Genomic DNA, 24,531 nt, shown 5'->3' on the forward strand with positions numbered 1-24,531 from the left:
CCTAACGACTTTTGACCCCTAATTGCTCTTTACATGCCAATATGTCTGTGTTTGTCATTAGTTCATCAAGATTTTGCTATTGTTTTTCCACTCTATCTCGTAAACTACTTAGTTCTTATATAACAGCTTCTCTTGTAGTGGCGTCTGGTGGGTTTTAAAATAGAGGAGGCACACCAAATTTAGCAGTCGGACCCCCTTCCAAGGATTTTTTTAACTGCATTAAAATGGCTTTTTTGGTCACTTTTAGACAGAAAAAATACAGAAAACGACATGTATGCAAAACAGTATAATTTGACTCACCTAGCCTATCACTTGAAGCAGAAATCCACCATTCCTAATTAATATTAAAATATGTTAATATAAAAATCTATTAAAAAAAATATATATATATTTTTAAAGTAAACATTCTGAAAGCATTAAATGAGATGCCATAATAAAACTTCACAGTAGTAACAAATAAATATATTTTTATTATATGATATATTTGTCATATTTTTAAATCTGATGGTTTCAATATAAATATGATGGTTATCTCTAAGGTGGACAACCAACTTAATAAATGATATTTATCATCTGAATCTAACCATTCATGTCAACAAATGGAAAAGTCAACTGGCTGTTTATTATTATGTTAACTAATGTGCCTTTTACCCCATATGCCATACTTTTACATAATTTTCCGTTATTGAAAAACTGTTACTTTATTTACTTTGAACAAAACTGAAAATCATTAACAAGACCTTTGTCTCAAAATATATTCAATAATTTTAGCGATTCTCATTGGCTACATAAATTTACAACATAAAAAAAACCATGAAATATAATATCAAATTATTGCAGAATCTTTTTGGCTTTTTGGAAGCATAATTACACCAACATACATTGAATGAATTAGCTCTAAAGTCTAACAATTGTATGTACAATATGACTGTAAAATGTTTGTTATTCAATCTCCCCATTAAGATGATATTCAACCTCATTATCGGTAAATGATTTTTGATGATTGGTTGATATACCAAGTGAGGTGAGCCTCTTCTGCAATGTTCCTTTTCTTAACACTCCTAAGTACTGAAATTGAAATACGCAATTGTAATGGGCTAATATTTCATTTGTTTTACCAAAGAAGGCTCCAGCTATGGATTTGCCCATGGGCGTAGATTACGCGGGGGACGCGGGGGACGTGTCCCCCTCACTTTTAATAAAATGTACTTTCTTCCCCCGCACTTTTACTGGGTCTCACCGATCCTAGTCGAGCGGGATTCGAAGGACCGGCGCGACCCCCCTTGTGAAAAAGAAGTGTGCTTAATTGTATTGAAAGTGTATTTTTTGTGCACTTAATATATTTAAAGTATATTTTTTTAAAACTGCACTTGTAGATAATATGATATAATTAAAATTAAGTGCCACTTAAGTGTACTTAAAGAGAATACACTTTAATGACAATATTTCTAAACACACTTAAGTACACTTTTTTAAAATTCACTTTGTAATAATATCGAATTAATTTGTATTTTTAAAAAGTACACTTTCATGACAATATTTATAAACACACTTTAGTGTACTTATAATAAGCATACTTTGTAATAATATATAATTAATTTGTACTTTAACAAAGTACACTTTCATGACGATATTTATAAACACACTTTAGTACACTTTTAATAAGTGCACTTTAAAATAATATCTAATTAATTTGTACTTTAAAAAGTACACTTTCATGACAATATTTATAAACACACTTTAGTGTACTTATAATAAGCATACTTTGTAATAATATATAATTAATTTGTACTTTAACAAAGTACACTTTCATGACGATATTTATAAACACACTTTAGTACACTTTTAATAAGTGCACTTTAAAATAATATCTAATTAATTTGTACTTTAAAAAGTACACTTTCATGACAATATTTATAAACACACTTTAGTACACTTATAATAAGTGCACTTTGTAATAATATATAATTAATTTGTACTTTAAAAAGTACACTTTCATGACAATATTTATAAACACACTTTAGTGTACTTTTAATAAGTGCACTTTGTAATAATATCTAGTTAATTTTCACTTAAAGAAAGTACACTTGTATGACAATATTTATAAACACACTTAAGTGCACTTTTTAAAAATGCACCTTGTAATAATGTCTACACCTAAATTTACTTAAACCATTTTAATTATGAGTTTGTTTCATAAAGTGCACTTATTTTACTAATGACAAAGCACATGGAAAATAAATGATTTAAAAAAAGAATGAGTTGTCCAAATTTACATTGGTTAATTTATTTTTCTTCAAAATTTCACACGCTTACACTCCAGTACAACATACTGTTGAAATGTTATAACTAGCTCATATGAACCCAACTACAAGTGTCAGTTTTCTACATAATTTGACATTGTCAATCTTTATGAGAGGAGTTGTCTAATGTACTGTAGGCTACTTTACATCTGTGTACAGAATAACCTACTTTAAATATTATGTTGTTGTATGGCAATTAAACACACATTTAATTGCATTAATTGCAAGAAAAAAGTTGAACAAATCTAAACCAAATTAATTATTATTATTATTAATTATTAATTTGCATTAAAATTCAGTTAAAATAGGCTACATTTCATTTTAATCAGACTCACTGTAAACATGATTGACTTTTAGTTAGGTGAATGAGTCAAGTTCTCTGAAATACAGTCTAACTACACAGTGTGTTAGAACAACCTCAACAGAAATGGATAATTAATACGTCATTTATAATCAACATTTAATGCACGAAATATCTAATTTTTTATTTATACTTAATATTTCAATGCGCATGCGCCAAAAATACTACGTCATGATTTTGAAAAATGCGCTGTCTGCCGCCATGTTTGCGTCATCGCGATGCGTAAGGAAAATGAAGCTGAAGGACAACAGACAACAGAGGAGTGAACCGTTTGGATCATTACAGATGAGACGTTATATGCTACAAATAACGAGTCAAGTAAGTATATCTTGATATAAACTCTCTTGATTTTACATTTTCACCGTAACATGGTAGCTCTCTATTACGGTGTAAGTTAACTTAACTTAGTTATTTAGTTTAATCGCAGATAGGATAGACGCACTATGGACTCGGGAGGTGAATTAACGTTAATCATGTTTCCTATGTATCTAAGATTGTATTATTCATGTTCATGTATCTAAGATTGCATTATAATAATTTCTTAAATCGGAATGTGATCGCCGGTGTGGGCATGTTCAATGAATCTGCCTGCAGCTGTAATATTTTAATCGAACTCCTACTTTTTAAATGGACAGAAGACATTTAACGTTATATACATTTATTCCATATATTAACTTATAACAACCAGTAATGAAATAATGATTTTAATATGTTCTTTTCTTTTTGCATTTGGAGAGTAAGATGTTAAAGTACTATTTGTGTTTTTAATATTTTGTGCTTATCTTATTTTATATTTTATTTTGTAGGATCAATACAGATTTGTTATTGGAGATCCAGTGCAAGCTGTGTGGAATTACAGAGCCATCTTGATGAGGTCAAGTTAATGTTAATTATGAATTTATGCCCAGCCTTGACACTGATCACACAAGCTAAAACATTGCTATCAAGTCTTTAGCTTTCAAATGCTTTGCATCTTGTCCATTTGTAAGTAATACATTCCCACTTGTGCATTTCCAGATCCCCTAATCATTATATATTTTACAGGCCACACACCCAAAGGAAAGGAGCCGCAGCATTGCTGTGCCAGGCGTGGTAAATACAGGAACATCCTTCATGGAGATGGGCGAGGTAAGCTGAAACTTGCAAGGCAAGATGAGGAAAAATGCAAGAATACTTTTCTCAATTTACATTGGTCTTGGGTTATTTATCTATATTTAAGCTATGTTTAATTCCCTGTAAAGTAGGAATAAAAAACATTATTAAAATGTTCTCTATTTTTAAAGTCCAGTGTCAGTGAAGATGATGTGCTCAGTGGGATACGTGAAGGAACCTCTCCAATCATTCTACCCTGACGACTGAGGTAATTCATCACATAGGGGTTGCAGTTGTGGTCAAAAGCTTACACACACCGTGCAGAATAAACTGCTTCATCAGGGCAGTACTAGATAAAAAAGAGACAACATGCTCATTTTTATGATTTCTTTATTTTTCTTCTTTTTTTCATACAGATACTGCTGTGTGAATATAAACTTTGGAGCACAACTGTACATCTATCGTTTTAATTTAATTGAGCCAATAATGGATAGATCTGTTTTATAAACAAGTTTTTTCTTTGCGTTTTCTTTTTCTTTCCTCAAGGTATATATTTTTTTGCTTTCCTGCCTCTTTGGAACATGTCCATTCACATCTACTGTGGAGAGATGGTGCGCCAGTTTCCTACTGATGGAGAGCTTCTGGGACATTGACATAAACAGCACTTTCCAAACAACTTGAAAATAGTTGGTGACAAACAATTTTGTGTGCCTTTGGAGTTCTTCAGTTTTTTTTTCTTTTTTTTTTTTTTTCTTTCACTGTAATGCTGGAATAAGATTTTAGAATAAACCTTTTGGTCCTAATTTTGGTGCTAGTAAAGGTTTAAGAGCTTTTAAGTTCAGTAACACTTTACAAAAGATCTAATTTGTTAACGTTATTTAATGTATTGGCCGATATGATCTAACGGTGATTTCTTTTTATTTATTTCTTTTATTTAATTTTTTACAGTGTTTATTAATAGTTGTTGACCTTGCTTAATAAATTATAGTTCAAAGCTGGTTAATTAAATTTATAGTCATTGTTCATGCAAGTTAAAAATGCATTAAATAATTAACATATATACAACTTTTGATTTTAAGATTGCATTAATAATAGGGGTGTAACAGTACACAAAGCTGACAGTTCGGGGAGGAACACTAAATATAAAAATGCTTTCTTTTTTTTTATTGGTTTACTGAACAAATTGTAATTGTCCTAAACTAAAGGTTTCTTAAAGAATTAAAAATATAATATAAAAAATATCTCTACTAATTATTATTATTATTACCTTTATTTAACCAGGAGAAAAACTCACTGAGATTAAAATGTCCTGTCCTGGCCAAGATAGGCAGCTCTGTTTGCATGTACAGTTATACATAAAAAGTCACATAAAAAACATAAAACATACAACCAGTCAAAAACAATTACACACCATTAATTTACTCTCAAAATGATGAAGTAAAATTTTAAAATGACTAAATGTCACCAGATCTTTTAGCTTCAACTCAGTCTGGAGCAAATTCCAATCTGAGGCTGCGACATATTTGAAGGACGTTTTACCAAGCTTAACTCTAACAAAGGGCACACAAAGATTATAATTTGATTCAGAATGTAATATATAATTGCCTTGTTGTTTCTTGTTTAATCAAACGACAAAGAATGCTGTATAGTGTAGACTATATAGGGAGGCCTTACTTGCACTTGCATTGTATGCAAACGTGTAAACTTCTCATGCATTAACTTATAAATCTAATTATAGGTTAGATTTTTTTCAGGTTTTCAGGTTAAGTAGAATATGATGAATATATAGGCTAATATAATGCATACATTTAGTGAAAGAGTTCATCTCTCTCGTGTTTTATCGACATCTTTCTGCTGTTAAAAAACACTGAACGATTACACAATGTGATACATTTTATTAAGTTGTAATGTATCCTTAACATACCTTCTGATGTTAATTCATGTTAATTCTTTGACTATGACAAGGTGATCACATTCACTCGTGTCGCAGTGCTGCTTGAACTGATGTCTTTACAGTGATCTGTCATGTCACATTAAAGAGCATCAATATGGCATCACTTGAATTTAATGATAAAATTGACAAAATACATATGTTCTTGTGTTTGTGTAAATAGTTTTTTGGGTTTTTCTTGGGCATCAAAAAAAAGTTTTTTTTGTATATTTGTTTTACAGATTGTTTTGTCAATAAATGTAGAGGATTTAAATTTGGATGTGTTTATTATAGGAAATTGCAGCTGTATTATTTGAAAAATGTAATTATGAATGTATTTCATTATATTAGAGTGTACATGTAAACTACGTTAAGGTATATTTTAGTTCATATTAATTGCTTGTTTTTAAGACAGTAGAATGGATGTCAGTACATTGAGCAGTGCACTTTAATTACAATTTTAATACACTAGAAGCGATTATGAAAGTACATATAAAGTTGTATTTAAGTACCACTTAAGTTGTTCCAAAAAATCACTCTTAATTGCAACTTATTGTATTTTATTTCAACTTAATATGTGATAAATTTGAAATCAATTACATATAATGTGTGTTAAGTACACCGAAAACATTGCATTTAATTCACACTTAAGTGTATATTTAGCTGACATTAAAGTATGTTTTAATTCACATTAATTGCTTGTCAGTACATTGAGCAGTGCACTTTAATTACAATTTTAATACACTAGAAGTGATTATGAAAGTACATATAAAGTTGTATTTAAGTACCACTTAAGTTGTTCCAAAAAATCACTCTTAATTGCAACTTATTGTATTTTATTTCAACTTAATATGTGATAAATTTGAAATTAATTACATATAATGTGTGTTAAGTACACCGAAAACATTGCATTTAATTCACACTTAAGTGTATATTTAGCTGACATTAAAGTATGTTTTAGTTCACATTAATTGCTTGTCAGTACATTGAGCAGTGCACTTTAATTACAATTTTAATACACTAGAAGTGATTATGAAAGTACATATAAAGTTGTATTTAAGTACCACTTAAGTTGTTCCAAAAAATCACTCTTAATTGCAACTTATTGTATTTTATTTCAACTTAATATGTGATAAATTTGAAATCAATTACATATAATGTGTGTTAAGTACACCGAAAATATTGCATTTAATTGCACAATTAAGTGTATTTAGTATAAGTATATTATCTGTGTAATAAGTACACTTTATAAAAGTACACTAAAGTGCACTTTTTTTTCACAAGGGCCTGCGCGGGGGCGGGCAAGTTAACAGGGACGCTAAAGACAGCCTTCTCTAATCTCGGTTGATAGCGCGCTTCTTGAGGTCACGGGCAAGTGTATTTACATAGAAACCAATGTGAATACATCAAGATTTAAATTCAGAGACAAAAAATTATCTATGCATGACCTGTAATTTTTCTCAATATGAGGAGGGGGCTCTCTCACAGAAAGTCCAAAAGCGGATCGCAGAGGTAATACCCTGTCACGCTGGAGCTGCAGCTGAAGGAAAACAATCGTTATGAGTGATGAAACGTGACGACGACAATCAGACGATTGCGACAATATATGCTTTATGTGTGTTTTTCAAGTCATCTCAATGTAGGCTATTTATTGACAATAAAGTAGGCTATCATATGAATAATGCAGCTTTTAATGTTATCTTCTGCTCACCACGGCTGCATTTATGTAATGAAAAATAGTTAAAACAGTAATATTTTGAAACATTATTACAAATTAAAACAGCTTTTTTCCTATGTGATTATATAGTAATTTATTCCTGTGATCAAAGCTGAATTTATCATCATTACTCGAGTCTTCAGTGTCACATGATCCTTCACTAATTATTCTCATATGAGGATTTCATAATCAAGAAACATTTATGATTATTATCTGTGTTGAAAACAGTTGTGCTGCTTAAAAATGTTGTGGAAACCATGATAGCCTACATGTTATTTTTCAGGATTCTTTAATGAGTAGAAAGTTCAATGGACAGCATTTATTTGCATTTATTAAATAAATTATTATCTAATTTATAATATTAAAAATATCACTTGTGATCAATTTAATGCATGTCCGATCAATAAAAGTATTAATTTAGCTCTTTTTTTTAATTTTACCACAAATGTTTAGATGGTTTCCACAAAAAATAAGCAGCACTATGAGCAGCACAACTGATAATAATCCTAAATGTGTGTTGATGATCAGATCCTCATCTGAGAATGATCAGTGAAGGGTCATGTGACACTGAAGACTGGAGTAATGATGATAAATTCAGCTTTGATCACAGGAATAAATTACACTTTACTATATCTTCACATAGAGAACAGCTGGTTTACATCAGAATATATATATTTTTTTACATTGCATAAAATCTGTGGAGTCTTAATGCAGAAGTGTTTGTAGTATATAAACCAATCATAAAATTGGCATAAAAAATAGGAGAATAGTATTATAGATATTAATTATTGGTTATTGTTCAGCAGTGTATTTGATATCTTGCCCAATTAAAAGCAAGAGATGCGATAAATTATATTGGTCCAAAAAAAAAAACGGTATTACGACATTTCTGTCCCCCTCACTTCTGAAAAGATGGCTACGCCCATTTGCCTCTCTATTTCCTCAGACTCACATTTTGCAGATTCTGCACATTTGGGGGGGAGAGCAAGTTGTTACAGTTGAAATTACAAACAATGAATCATGATATGAATAACTGGGAATTATATTAACATTAAATTGTCCCGAAAATTCAGCCTGACGAGCCATCACTGTGCTCTAAAAAATACTTGACACACAAAGAACAAATGTATAGTATAAAACTTAAAAACCTGTTGTCTACCTTCTGTATTGCAATGCAGACCACTCCATTGATTACAAAGGAAGTTTTGACATGGTGTTACCTGACTCAGCTGTAGGCTGTTTACAGTTGCCAAGCAAACAATGCAGCATCTTAGCACATTCATTTAGATCTATTCAGCTGATGTAATGATGTATTCCGGCCATATTAAATTGACCAATATAAACTGGATTGCGCGGAAAACACCGCAAGATCTTTTAGCACAGCGCATGACAGAAAACGTGGAGTGGATTTTAGTGTTTTACGGCCAATAACGAGATTCACCACCCCATCAACGCTCAAAATAGAACTTTTTAATGCACAATCCCTCACAAATAAGTCATCTTTCATCCAAGACCACATCATTGATAAGAGATTAGACCTTAATGGAAACATGGCATCAGCCTGCAGTTTACTCAGCACTTAATGATACCTCTCCTCCTGGTTACAGCTACCTGGAGAAAGCCCGCTACACTGGTCGTGGTGGTGGCTTAGCTGTAATTCATAGACAATCATTGGAGCTGCCTTTTCTCCCTCTGCCCACAGTGTCATCATTTGAATTCCTTGCTTTTAAATGTAAACCCCCTTTTTCTTTGACAATACTGCTTATTTATCGGCCCCCAAAAACAAATTCTGTTTTTATCTCTGAGATGGATGACTTTCTCACAACACCCTGCTCTACTTCTGCCAACATTTTAATATTAGGAGATTTTAATATATATGAAGATACCCCCTCCTGCCACCTGGCAACTGAGTTTCTGCAATTATTGGACTGCCTCAATCTCCAACAGCACGTGGTTGGCCCCACTCATTCTAGGGGGCACACTCTGGACTTGGTCATTTCCAACTCTCCTCATATTAGAAACCTCTTGATGTATGATCTGGGTGTGTCTGACGACCAGGCCATCTCATTGGAGCTGCCGCGCCCCTCTTCCCTTACCAAAGATACCCGTCAAATTTGCTTCAGGAACCTGAAAAAAAACCCCAAGTCTCTTTAACTACAGACCTTCAGCAATTCTCCTCTGTTGATCTCTCCTCAGTCTCTGAGTCGGTTGACTTCTACAACAAGTCTCTGAGCTGCCTTCTAGATCTTCACGCACCTGTCAAAACTAGAATGGTCACCTTCTCGCGCTCAGCACCCTGGTACACCAGCGAACTGCGGAAGATGAAGATGGTTGGGCGTGTACTTGAGAGGCGTCTCAAGCTCTCAGGACTCACTGTTCATAGGCAAGCCTATCCACAACTTTCCCGAACTCTGAACTTTTCCATGATCGCTATGGCAACGTAGAACACGCCGGTAACGAACTTCCGGTTTACGTTAGTCTGTACTGTTATTTGCTAAACGTTGGTTGTATTATGAGGACTCAGGAGTAGACTTTTATAACAATGCTTCAGTCAAAATGATCAGATGTTCCAGATGGTCGCATGGATCTGACTATCTTACAAGAACTTACTAATATCTGTAGCACTAAGCGGTTCACCTGAGTTATGCGGTGCAGACATTTTGCCAGTGTTAGGCTTGGCTGTTCCTATGAACCACGCGAGAATTACCTTCCGTCCATGCGCCTGTAAATTGATTTTATTTTATTATAAATAAAAGTTTATTTGTTTCTAGTTATTTATTTTTGTTCACCCGCATCCACATTCACCCATCAAATATTATCCCGCGCCGCACTCGGTTGTGCTGGGTCCCGCGGGAGTGGTCTCTATTTGGATAGTAACGTTGGGTTGTTAGAGCGGTCTTGCTACACATTAAATCTGTAAATTATTGAAAACAATAAACATACCCCTTGCAAAAAATTAAACAGCTTTACTGCAGTATTTTAAATAGGTTAAACTAATAATCTCAATAATTACATTTACAGCAATTAAATGTAAATTTTTATTACAATGCATTTAAATTAATTGAAGTTCATGCATCTATTTTGTTGATAAAAAAAAGTACTGACAATGTCTGACATGAACATTTCAACAATTACAAATATTAATATCACAATTCTCGAGTTTATTTGAAGCTCGTTGGTCATTGAATGGAAGGTGTAGGGTGGTGCTAGGCAACATGTCAAACGGGTCCGTTTATGTTGCATGGTTTATGGAAGCAAGGTTTCGGAGGTGTGAGACCCAGGCGCTCAGCGGCACTCAGCGCTCATTAACCCCGGTGAGAGCAGCCTTTACTCGGCTCGTCCTTCTGACGACTGCCGCTGCCTGGCAGAAACCCCTCCCATGACGCAAATTCGCGTCTGTTGTGTAGTGAATGAAGCGAATGGATTCATGTTTACGCGTCCAACTTCGCACGAATTGCACTATTTATTCGTGTGTCACTCGCGTCTGGTGTAACTAAGCAGCATAACTGTTATGTGTGCTAAACCGGAACTGAGATACCGTCAACCGGAAGTATCGAGTGTCATGGCGACGCCCACTAAGACTTGCAGGAAAGTTGTGGATAGAGATCATCAGAAGGCCTACGCAAGGTCCTTGAGAGATGCTCAGTCACAGTTCTACTCTTGCATCATCAACAATAACCCTGGAAACTCCAAGAAGCTTTTCTCCACTATAAATCACATCCTCAAACTGCAAACTCACTCTTTTTCAGAAGCCACAGAAGAGAGGTGCAATAAGTTCATGACCTAGGAACAAAGTAGACAACATCCACTTGCTTCTATCTAGCACCTCCCCTCTGCCTGTCCCGTCTGTTGATCCACAGCCAGGGACCTTCCAACATCTCTGCTGCTTCTCCATCATCACACAGCTTGAGGTTGAGGACATCATCAGAAAAATGAAACCATCCACCTGTGCACTGGATCCTTTTCCTACAGCCTTGGTAAAATCTAACCTCTGTGTCTTAAGTCCATTTTAACCAAGATTATTAATAATTCCCTCCAGGCTGGCCTTGTTCCTTCATCTCTAAAAACTGCTATCATCAGACCACTTCTAAAAAAACCTACTTTAGACCCAGATGTTATTGACAACTACAGGCCCATCTCCAACCTCACAAACCTCTCTAAGGTGCTGGGAAAAGTTGTTGCTGCACAGCTTCAGGTCCATTTGGAGCATAACAATCTTTTTGTGAAATTTCAGTCTGGTTTCCGCTCAGGACACAGCACAGAAACAGCTTTGGTCAGGGTCACAAACGATCTTTTGATGGCGGCAGATGCTGGTTCCCCATCCCTTCTCATCCTCCTGGACTTAACTGCAGCTTTCGATACAATTGACCATAACATCCTCCTTCACCATTTACATTCCACCATCGGTCTCTCTGACTCGGCCCACAACTGGTTTTCTTCTTATCTAACTGGCGTTAGGAGAAGCTACATCCCTGTCACACAATGTCACCTGCGGTGTCCCTCAAGGCTCTGTGCTCGGACCCACCCTATTCATACTCTACATGCTCCCCCTTGGCCGTCTCATCAGCCGGCATGGGATTTCTTTTCACTGCTATGCTGATGACACTCAACTTTACTTTAGGACAAGTTCATCTCCCTCTGTTGACCTCACAACATCCACTTTGATCACTTGCCTGGATGAGATAAAGGCGTGGATGGAGCAAAACTTTCTGCAGCTAAACAGCTCCAAGACTGAAGCTATCCTAGTCGGCACTCCACTTCAGGTCCAGAAGTCGGTTATCACCAGCATTGCTTTCTCTGATCAGGTCATTCCACTTTCCACTTCAGTCACCAATCTGGGGGTCAGAATGGAATCGCAGCTTACTTTTGAAGCTCACATCAATCACCTGTTTAAGACCTCATTCTTCCACCTCAGAAACATTGCCAAACTTCGTACCATTCTAACACTGGCAGATGCAGAGAAGCTTGTCCACGCCTTTATCTCCTCCAGGCTGGACTACTGCAATGTGCTCCTTATTGGCATCCCTAGCAAAAATCTCCAGAATCTGCAGTGTATTCAGAACAGTGCTGCTAGGATCCTCATGAGGGTGCACAAATACGACCACATCACCCCCATTCTAAAATCACTCCACTGGCTTCCTGTGTTGTTCATGATCGAGTACAAGATCTCTCCTTACGCACCAGTGCATCCATGGTGATGCTCCCTCCTATCTCAAGGAACTCCTCACCACACAAACAGCCACTCGTAACCTCCGCTCTGTTTCTCTGTTTCGTCTTAAAACTCCCTCGACCAATCTGCGTACTATGCGAGATCGGGCCTTCTGCTCTGCAGACTCCACAGACTATAGATGCTTTTAAGTGTGGTCTTAAAACCCACCTTTTTAGCAGAGCTTTTAATTGACTTGTTACTTCTTTATTTTATCTTTTTCAGTTTTATTTATATTATTTTATTCATTTACTTATTTATTTATTGTTGTTGATTGTTTTTAATTCTGTAGCACTTTGAGATTTTGTGCATTATAAATAACCTGTATTATTATTATTATTATTATTATTATTATTATTATTATTATTATTATTATTATTATTATTATTATTATTATTAATTATATTAAGGCTTCTAATGTGGCTTGTCCAATCATGTAATGTGTTACTGCTTTGAGTTTGTTTTAGTTAAAGTGTTGTAAGTGACTTTATTTGTATTTGTCCGTGTTTGTTTTCAAACCTCAAATAAAGATTCAAACTGTTATGAATCAGCGTATTGATTCATGAGTCGGATCGCCAATGTCATGTGATTTCAGCAGTTTACCATTTTGAAACACGATACAAATCATGAATCAATACGCTTCATAACCGTTTGAATCTTTATTTGAGGTTTGAAAAAAAACGCGGAAGAGAAGATAATGCTGAATAAAGTTGTATTTTTATTCAAATCTTCATTCTTTATACAGCTATACTGAAAAATGTATTTTTAATGCTTCAAGAGATTCTAATTAACTAACTGATGTCACATATGGACTACTTTGATTATGTTTGTCAGGGTTGGTTAAATGGATGCGGAGTGAGGACTCAATTGAAGGAAGAATGGGCTCTTTATTATAAAAATCAAACAAGACAAACAAAAACAACCTCGAGGGGGAAAACAAGACTTGACTTGACTTGAGGCTCAGGGAAACATGAGGTAAGACGACGATCCAGCACAGGACTGCAAACACAAGGAGTTTAAATGGGGAGCAAACAAACGAGGGTAATGAGAGAAGACAGGTGAGGCAAATCAACCAATAATCAGGAAACAAGGTGGGTGGGGTTGGACAATCGACATGAGAGCACATGGGACAAAGAAACACATGAACATGCTCACACCAAACGTGACATGAACATGCAGCCAATGAAGACTCATAAACTGCATGTTCACACAAAACATGACAACAATGAAGCATGCAGCAAGTGAAACACCAGCTGCATGCTACACAAAACAAACACACAGACAGGAGGGCGCACACTCACGTGACAAAAGAGTGCACAAGAATGAGCGAATGCTCATTCTGTGCACTCATAACAGAAGACAAAACACAAGGAGCATGAATGTCCGAATCCCAACGCAAAACCGAAACCCAACTAGACAGAAGAGCTGGGACCCGAACACCACGCCCCACACAGAATACTACAAGGACAGAAGAGCACGCAGCTCGAGCATGCTCAAAGCCGTGTGCTCACACAAGACAAAATACAGGAGTGTCAGGACTCTGTCACAAAACCAAGAGAAAGCTAGACCGAAGTGACAGAACCCTGACAATGTTTTTATTCCCTTTCTGGACATGGACAGTATAGTGTGCATACACTAAGATACGCTCTCGGACTAAATATAAAATATCCTAAATTGTATTCTGAGGACATTAGGGTGAGTCATTAATGACAAAAATTTCATTTTTGGGTGACTATACCTATAAAATGACCTACCTACCACCATCTGCTTTATGCTGTTGAAAATATCTCTTGTTTATATTACTGATTTCAATCTCTTGCACAGTTTGTATTAATGGATTGTTTAGCAGTCCATTATTTTAGGTATGATAAGTGTTGTCAGCATTGAGAAATAGAGTGAAGAGGTTGTGAAATATGTTAGTTTGAACTGACTTTGATTTTGGCATTTTAACATGATTCAAAATGAATGCTGACTATCCCTTGTAGCGTAGTTTACATTAACATATGGAGAGTGGATATTTATATCCTCTTTAACCTTTTAAATGTAAATCAGTTGAGCTGCAGAACTCTTCAGATAGCCCCCAGCAATAAACGAATCAGATCTGTGTAACAAACAACATATGGGCTTTATTGACCAGGCAGTTGAATTACTGTAGAGGTGGGAATGCGGATTTGTTTCAATGCGGCCTAGGGACGTGTACGAGTGTTGTTTTACTAGAAACATGCTCTCTAAGTTATCTTAGCTTATATATTATCTTCCTGACACCTTGCTAGACTAAATGGACTCGTCTGTTTTACGTTACGCAAGGTGCAAGTGCACCACCTCGCGTGGACCATATCATAAGTCCTTTTTATCCCCCCTCTCTGTTCTCAGGAATGTGCTGTCTTATGCCACTGAGCATATGGTAATTGAAAACACATTGAGAACCTTGTACTTGTGTAGTTTACCACTGAACCATTTCAGGGCTAGTCGGCAATTTGCTTTATTTCACGGTTCTGATATTCAACAACCTGTTTCTCTTTTTCTAAGTAAACAACTCACAACGCTAATCATGCCGACATCTGTTTGAATAGCGTGCGTGGTATGTTTGGAGTTTAATATGCACACTGGATTGATATGTTGTTATGATGTGTTGTGTCATAAAGCTTGTTGTTCTGTCATCAGGTACATAAGCATATATACTGCGCTTAGTAGGATGCAATATCAACACTTGTGTCAGTTACATATACTGTTGCTTTTATTGCCATAAACAAGTTTATTTAATGTTTACTCCAGTTTTCATTATATGCCTTCAGACAGGCAGCAATATTCTGATATTATGGAGTATTCGCTTAAATTCATGTAGTTGTTTGCAGTCAGAACAGCAAAGAAACGTATATTTTTACATACCAGGTACAAACCCCATTTTTTGCATCAAATGGTTTAATCAGAGCTAGTTTTGCACTTTGCTAATGTTGTCTCATGCATTTTGTGAGATGGTCACAAGAGGCTAGTTTTCAGTTCTCAATTTGTTGGTCTCTTTCAACACTAATGAATTAATAACTGATAGAGCAATCAATATTGGATAATTAATTGTACATGCTCATTTCCATTATTTTGACATTTAGACTATTTTATATCATATCATTTAATTTTAATGTTATCACTTTATAGCACTGTTAAATATTTTAATAAGTAAGTCTCAAAATGAATATCCATTTTTCATACTGTATGTTTTAGTGCTGTAATGCCAACATTTATATGCAGACAACATAGTGTGGAAATGTAATATTAGCCATTTATTGTTATCAGCCATAACATCATTACTATAACAACTCAGTTATATACACTGCTTATTGACTAAACAAACAGATCAGATTTCATCATTTGCTAAATTAAAAGTGTAGACTGATCAAATTTGAAACCCAAATCAGACTGGTGTGCAGCGTGAATAAACCCTTACTGACAAGCAGTTCTACATGGGTAATACATCACCCATGCTGTCTAGATGGAAAAGCAGTGATTTCATAGACAGCCAGACAGGAGGGATGATCTATGCCTGAGAATGGTCCTTTTCTGGGCCTGATCCAGCCTTAGGTCATGCTAACTGGTCCTGACCTGTCACCTTTTAGCCAAGGGAGGTTAATGATAGTGGACCTGTAACTGGAGCTGTTACATCCGAGTCAGTTCTCAGCAGGGTGTAAGACTGAACACACACGCACACACACTTGCACACAGACACGCATATCTTCTAGTGCAAAGGTTGAGGGCAGACCGTGAAGTCTCGTGTCTCTCTGATCTAGAGAGGAAACCCACATCTGAGCCTGGTGTTTTGCTGGATAAATCTGAGCCCAAATCTGCCTGGGGACCTGACATTACGCCTGAGCCACTTAAACTCATGAAAACAGAGAGAAGAGAGAGAGAGAGAGAGAGTGGTTTTGGGAAGGGGAGGGAGAAAAGGAGGTGACAAAGTAATAAACAGAGTGGGTTTGAAAATACAGAACAGAATGGCCCCAACATGATTGTTCACATCCACATTTTTTTTTTTCAGGAAAAAAAAAAAGTTTGCTCTCTGAGGACTGGTCTATGATTGGTATTTCCTCAGGTTAGACTTGGAGAGAGGGTAGGTAGGTCTAAATTTGACTTTGTAATTAGCTGAGTTCAAAGTTAACCCACAATACAGCTACATCTGGTTGTGCGCACAATTCAGTTCTTCACCTCTTCAAAAAATAGACGTTTCAGTAATATTGTATCTATATTGCTATATTTATCACATACTCCACTGAATGTAACCTTAACCTTTTGTGTGCTTCTATCTTAATTCTTTCAAACTCGATGAATTTAGTCATGTACATGTGCTGGTTATATAATAAGAATATCATCAAAAAGTTGATTTATTTCACTAATTCCATTCAAAAAGTGAAACTTGTATATAATATTCATTCACTACACACATACTTATATATTTTAAATGTTTATTTATTTTAATTTTGATGATTATAACTGACAACTAAGGGAAATCCCAAAATCAGTATCTCATAAAATTAGAATATTATAAAAAGGTTCAATATTGAAGAAAGCTGGTGCCATACTCTAATCAGCTAATTAACTCAAAACACATGAAAAGGCCTTTAAATTATCTCTAAGTCTAGTTCTGTAGGCTACAAAATCATGGGGAAGACTGCTGGCTTGACAGTTGTCCAAAATTCGACCATTGATAATACCATTGACACAAAAGGTCAAAAGAGGCTGGCTGTTCACAGAGCTCTGTGTCCAAGCACATTAATAGAGAGGCGACTGGAAGAAAAAGATGTGGTAGAAAAAAAGTGTACAAGCAATAGGGATAACCACACCCTGGAGAGGATTGTGAAACAAAACCCATTCAAAAATTGGGGGAGATTCACTAAGAGTTGACTGCAGCTGGAGTCAGTTCTTCAAGAACGACTTCACACAGACGTATGCAAGACATGGGTTTCAGCTGTCGCATTCCTTGTGTCAAGCCACTCTTGGAAAAACAGTGGTCCAAAGTTATGTTCCCTGATGAAAGTAAATTTTGCATTTCCTTTGGGAAATCAGGGTCCCTGAGTCTGGAGGAAGAGGGGAGAGGCACACAATCAATGTTGCTTGAGGTCCGGTGTAAAGTTTCCACAGTCAGTGATGGTTTGGGGTGCCATGTCACCTGCTGGTGTTGGTTCAACTGTGTTTTCTGAGGTCCATGGTCAACACAACAGTATACCAGGAAGTTTTAGAGCACTTCGTGCTTCCTGCTGCTGACCAACTTTATTAATTTTCCAACAGGACTTGGAACCTGCAAACGGTGCCAAAGCAACCAGTACCTGGTTTAAGGACCATGGTATCCCTGTTCTTAATTAGCCAACAAACTCACCTGACCTTAACCCCATAGAAAATTATGAAGAGGAAGATGTGTTAGTTATTCCTTCTGTCTGCTATACTGAAAATGTGGACATTTGAAGTATAAAGTAAACATTAATATTACTATTTCTTTATTTTGACCACCTCTTCATAGTGAGCCACTACATTAAATTTTTTAGAGTATTTCTAGGGGTCAGGGAAGGCATTGCTCTTGGCCTTTCAGTTTCATTGGACTGTATGGATTGTGGCAGTTTTACCGAGTATTACTGTTGCTTCAGTTTTTGATATGTTAATAATGAATTTAAAAAAAATTGCATACTACATTCTATGTTTTATGGCTTGACTCCCAACATTGATGGTCAAATAATCTACGGATGGAGTTGTGATTAAAAATAAATCTGTGGAAGTGTAGAAGTTTATAGATGCCTTACAGCTGTGGATATATGTAAATGCTTTACAGATGTTTATAGCCATATGCATATACGCTGATTACATTTCATGCAAATGGAAAAGATTCCTTGAAATTCAAAGGGTTTAGAAATGACCTCCTCACACAGTTTAATAGAACAGGACTCTCCTCGATAAGTTTCTCCATATCATTTTTCTTGCCTGCAGGAAATTTTAAATCCCAGACGATTTGCACTCCGCACTTAATGGAAAAGCAAAGAAACGTTTCACACCAGTGTTGATCCACTCTTAGCATAGCACTCACTTTCCAATTTTGTAGATTCATATCACTTCAAAAAAGAGAAGCCAGAGTAAAGTTTATCTTGGGGGACGCCTATGATTTCACTGCCCAGTAGCTGCAGCCTGGACTTAAAATCTGAGGTCATGAGAAGATAGATGGATAATGGATCAGACAAGAAGATAGGCTCGACCGAGTCTGTGACTTCAGTTTGGATCCTCCTAGGAGGATCAGTATTTATTTATTTATTACAAAATACATTACCTCTGAAGTTTGTTCCACTTGGGGGAAAAAGTGTTTAAAAGAAAAGGCTTGGTGTAAAATGTATTTTGCAAGCAACAGTGAACGAAACTCACATACTCCATACTCAATTTTTTTTTTTTTGCGGTTAACAATTTAAGAAATCACATTGCAGATTGCAGAAATGATTCGCAATACATAGTGTATTACGCAAGTTTAAGAGAATTACAATAGCTATTTTGGGACCCAAGTATAGGAAAGTCTTGAAACATCAGATTGCTGGCAAATCCCACCCCTACCTGCAGTAGATCCTGGCACATCTATGACGTAACATGGCAGTGAAAGATATCATGTGAAAGTCCTTTAACCATGTCTTGTTATTGATGTTGCACTGGGTTTCATGAAAATGTCCTGTTGGAAATAATGGTTCGCTTGTTTCCAGAGTGTTAGCAGTTTCATGTAGATGGCAAAATTACAAAATCCATATGAACACTCATGGCAAAATTTCTTCCAATGAAAAACCATTAATATAGAACAGTGATTAAACTGATTTGGAACTACCTTCCAGCTAATCAGAATCAAGTATTCAGACGGACCATGGTTTAAGTTTTATTTATTACTTATGAACCGAAGACATTAGCCTACATTTTGAAAGGAAACTATTATATTTAGAGTTCTGTATTGCAGTATTCTGGCATCTTAATAAGCAATTGGTAAGAATATGACCAGTTCTGTTCATAATTTAAAGGAGTTGTTGTGTCCTTCTACTTTATTGAACATGACCTCCATGCCAACTACACCATGTGCTGCTGGTTAGCAGGACAGCAAGAGACTCTGATAGCATCGCTCCCTCCTTCCTTCTCTCTTAAATAGCTCAGACTCTTCCATCCTGTTGATAGACTGCCAAAGTCATGCCAAACCAAGAACACAGTACAAAAGGGTTTTTTTCCAGAAAAGGAAAGCTCTTTTGAGTTGTGTTGATCTGATTAAAATATATTTGTAGACAGTGAGGTCACCTTCCATGTCCTCTTTGGTCTATTCAAACAGGCTAATTTGCAGCAAGGTTAAGACACACACCCTGTGATCAAAAAAGAGATGTCCATGAAATATAATTTTCTGAGTTATAATAGTTAAGTAAACATCTATTTTTTTTGTTTGGGTGAGTCAGCGCTTGTTAAACTGTTATTTTGCCATTTATTGTGGATTTTTTTTTAAATCCCACGCTACCGTCTGTCTCCTTGCTAATCACTTATTTCCTCCACAGATGTCATGTGGCAAATAAAACATGCCCAAAAAATCACAGCTGGAGTAATCGCTTATGCAGATGTGTGCCGCTGCCCGATACCATTCTTTCAAAACCACATTCTGGTAAGTGCTAATGCACATTTACAGCCTTGCATTGTTTTGCATGTGTGTCTAAATGTGACTGTACGATAGACAGACAAACCAACAGAAAGAAGGACCCGTAAAGGGATTGGTGACAGATTTTTTGTTGCCGCATAGCACCCTATCATCACTACAAAAATACACTCACCAGCCACTTACTTCGGGACACCTGTTCAACTGCTTGTTAACGCAAATGTCTAATCAGCCAATCACATGGCAGCAACTCAATGCATTTAGGCATGTGGACATTGGGAGGAAAAGGTGATTTAAGTTACTTAGAACGTTGCATAGCTGTTGGTGCCATATGGGCTGGTATGAGTATATCAGAAACTTTTCATGCACAACCATCTCTAGGGTTTACTGATAATGGTTAGAAAAAGAGAAAATATTCAGTGAGCGGTAGTTCTGTGGGTAAAAATGCCCTTGATGCCAGAGGTCAGAGGAGAACAGCCACACTGGCTTGAACTGATTAAAAGGCAACAGTAACTCAAAATAACCACTTGTTACAGCTGAGTTTTTCAGAAGAGCATCTCTGAACACAACACATCGAGCCTTGAAGCAGATGGACTACAGCAGAGGAGATTTAAAAAAGGGTGCCACTTGTCAGCTAAGAAAGAACAGGAAACTGAGGCTACAATTCGCACAGGCTCACCAAAATTGGACAATGGAAGATTGGAAAAATGTTGCCTGATCTGAGGAGTCTTGATTTCTGCTGCAAACTTTTGATGGTAGGGTCACAATTTGGTGTAAACAAAAAAGCATGGATCCATTCTGCCTTGGATCAACAGTTCATGCTGCTTCTGCTGGTGGTGTAATGGTGTGGGGGATCATGTATCGGCCTCTTAGTACCAACTGAGTGTTGTTTAAATGCCATAGCCTACCTGAGTATTGTTGCTGACCATGTGCATCCCTTTATGACAACAGTGTACCAATCTTCTAATGGCTGCTTCCAGCAGAAAATCGCCCCTTCAAAAAGCTCAAATCATTGCAAACTGGTTTCTTGAACATGACAGTTCACTACTCAAATGGTCTCCACAGTCACCAGAGCTCTAGCCAAAAGAGCACCTTTGGGATGTGGTGGAACAGGAGATTTGCATCATAGATGTGCAGTCGACAAATCTGCAGCAACTGTGTATCATGGCAACATGGACCAAAATCTCAGAGGAATGTTTACAGCACCTTGTTGAATCTATGCCACAAAGAATTAAGACAGTTCTGAAGGTAAAAGTGGGTCCAACCATGTACTAGCAAGGTGTGCCCAATAAAGTGGCTGGTGAGTGTATATCTATTTACAAGAAAAAAAAATATTGTTTGTAGAATTTTCATATTGCGGGTTTTGGCTAGTTGATTCATGTCCGTATTCTCAAATGTTGTGACTTTCACTGAAATTATTTGAAGCATTTTAGTATGTTTTGACAAATTTTACTTTCCCTGTAATCAGCGGTCCCCTCAGTTTTTTATTTGGGTAAATCCCAAGTATCCCAGACCACTTCAGTGTTCACTGTGGCATTCTTTACAAATAAATTGTATATATCTAATGTAAAAGGGCTCATTACATTTCTTTGGACTTGCAGTAACTTTAATTAATTAATCAATGTACTAATTCATTCAAAAAAAAAGAAAAAAGAAATGTGTATGTATTCATATGTATAATTTGTTTCATTTAAACAAAAACATCAACAAACAAATTAATGAATAAATATGCAGTTCTTTGAATGGGTGGTGCCAGTGCCATTCTACAATATGGTAGTTTGTCATGAAGGCAAATCCCAATCACAGACTAAACCCCTTAATTGTTGCCAGAAAATCAAAATCTCGACTATCAACACCATTGACTATGTGTCAACAAAAGAAGCCCTACAAAAACACGGTTGAGTTTCTGTGCAGTTTAAAACTGCCGTAATAGCTGCTTTTGCCTTCGTAGGAATCATTTAAACCAAACAAAAACATCCCCAGCAAAGTATGCTCAGTTATGATGAAATGATTTCTCATTCTCACCCTTCTAATCAACCTCACACCAGAGTTCTAGTTCAAGTGGAGAATGATAGCCTGGATGTCAGCCGAACTCAGCCCTGTCCACAACATTTGAGCTCGGGCAGTTCGGTCTGGACTTGATCCATAGAGGAGTTATTATGGCCAAACAGAAACCTTTCTGACCAATGAAATTGTTAGGTTGGGCTTTAGACGATGATGGACAGAAAATAAACAGTAACGCAATCATCCACATCATCAAAGGCGCTTGGTTGAATTTGTTCAAATCCTAAACAGAGAGCTTGTTTGTATTTGCATTCACACTATTTCTCTCTGAAATTATCATGTTGGTAAGTAACTGTGTATCCTTAAATTATTTTTTTACAACACCGGCAAAGATCGTTTATTCCAGCGCGCGTGCAGACAGGGTTGCCAAGTTTTTCAACAAAACCTGCCAACTACTAGCCCTAAACAATAGCTTCTCAGGGGGTTCTCCGGGGAAAAAATGACGTTTGGGGGTAAAATGTGTTATTTTGGCAAATATTGTAAAATTCGCATTCCTGGGTCCATATATCACATAATTGAGGTCGCTTTAGACATGGAAAACAACCCGCGGAAAAAACGCGGACTGGGCAACACATTGCAGTTGAGTTCTGTTAACATTTGACAACTAACGTTATGCGTCGCTTCGTTGCTCTGATTGGTTGTAGGTCTATCCAATTTATGTCTTTCCTGGTTTGGTTGAAACACGCCCCATTATTACAGCCCAATGGAGCAGTATCAGACTCATATTCTGACTAGAATTGAGTATGACAGCGTCAGGCTAGGAGAATGATGTATTTGAGGTTCAATGCAATGACATTGACACACTTGTCTTCTTTACGCTTAGTAAATGTGACAGGTCAATCCCAAGGTGGATATAGCAGTCGGCTAGTTTATGCACACAGCATAAGAATGCATGAGCTATGCAGTCAGAAGACCCTAAGGCTAACATGTAGTCCTGAGTCTTAAGAGGAGCAGATTTTTTTTTTTTTTTTTAATAGACAATACATATATACTGCATGTGAGTGCAAACTGCTGCACACATATTTGGGCACTATATTACATTTGAAAAGACAGGTTGATTTAGTGTAGATGTTTATGTTGCTATAGCATGCAGGACAATTTTGTTGACTGTCAAAGTGAAGTGGAATAATACATTTGCATTCAGCTCCACTGTTGTGGTTGGGGTGAAAAGAAAGAAAGAAAGGTAAAATGAATCTTTGCTAAAGCAGATACACTAAGAGGAATGTGTCGAGGTTGTTATCCTTTTTGCTTTCTTCATGGAAATGTACCACATCACCTTTTACTTGGCTCAGTCCTTGACAGAAAAGCTTTATAGTACACCCTTCTAGCACATTAGCTTGCAGGTCAGATTACTTTACTACTAATAGCTAAGCACTACGGATTTACCACTTTCCAGCTGTGTAATTTCATATGTTCAAACATATAACTGCTCACTTCAAAGGAAACAAGATACTACAGTTCATCTGCTACAGTGGCAGGTTAAGAGGAACTGATGCTATACTGATATAAAGTAAAGATCTCTCTCTCTCTCTCTCTCTCTCTCTCTCTCTCTCTCTCTCTCTCTCTCTCTCTCTCTCTCTCTCCCTCCCATCTCTCTCTCTCCCTCCCATCTCTCCCATCCCTTTCTCTCCCATCTCCTCCCCAAGTCTGTTCTGTATGTGTTTTGAGCCGCATAAACATAGCTGAAATGCTTTAGAGCAGTTGTGTGGCTTGACCAGGACAGAGCACCATTTCAAAACACAGATTGCTGTCAGAACATGCAACTTTGGCTGGATTTTGTTTGGTGCTTGTGAAGCAGCCTTTTGCAGGATACAATATTATCTTTTTTTAATGTATATTTACATTTTGATTTGTGTGACTGTGTGATTGAAGAGCGTCCAAGATAAGGAAATAATCTAGTATGCAACTCTAGTAATGTTTTTCAAAATCATAGTAAACCACCACAAAAACCTCATTTTCAATAAATGTTTTTTTTTTTTTTTTTTTGACATTTTAACAAAAAAAAAACTAATAAAACTCAAGTTTCAAGATACTATGCTGAATTTCAGTTTGGGTTGTATTTTTTAATGCTTTAATGGGTACAGACAAAATGTGTCATGTCAAAGCAGTTGCACAAACGTTCTCTTGCACTGATTGCATCTGGTTTAATGAACCAAGTAATATATCCAACCTCATAATACCCTAAAAGTGTTTCAGAACAACTGTCTAAATCCAACACCTGC

The 24,531-nt window shown here is 36.4% G+C and overlaps 1 protein-coding gene and 1 long non-coding RNA gene across 2 annotated transcripts in view; both read left to right on the forward strand.

The window, feature by feature from the left end:
* Window positions 1–24,531, forward strand: part of vegfc (vascular endothelial growth factor c) — a 70,542-nt gene that overhangs the window by 40,338 nt on the left and 5,673 nt on the right. Inside the window, exon 5 of the mRNA XM_067441309.1 lies at window positions 20,151–20,254. Within this exon, the coding sequence (XP_067297410.1) occupies window positions 20,151–20,254 (104 nt within the window). The remainder of the gene's footprint in view (window positions 1–20,150; window positions 20,255–24,531) is intronic.
* LOC137073129 (uncharacterized) lies at window positions 2,825–5,960 on the forward strand. The gene is made up of 4 exons (XR_010904734.1): window positions 2,825–2,982; window positions 3,471–3,792; window positions 3,948–4,024; window positions 4,303–5,960. It is a non-coding gene; the product is annotated as an uncharacterized lncRNA (long non-coding RNA).

Source organism: Pseudorasbora parva, chromosome 4 (genome assembly GCF_024679245.1).
Source record: "Pseudorasbora parva isolate DD20220531a chromosome 4, ASM2467924v1, whole genome shotgun sequence".
Classification (NCBI taxonomy): Eukaryota; Metazoa; Chordata; class Actinopteri; order Cypriniformes; family Gobionidae; genus Pseudorasbora; species Pseudorasbora parva.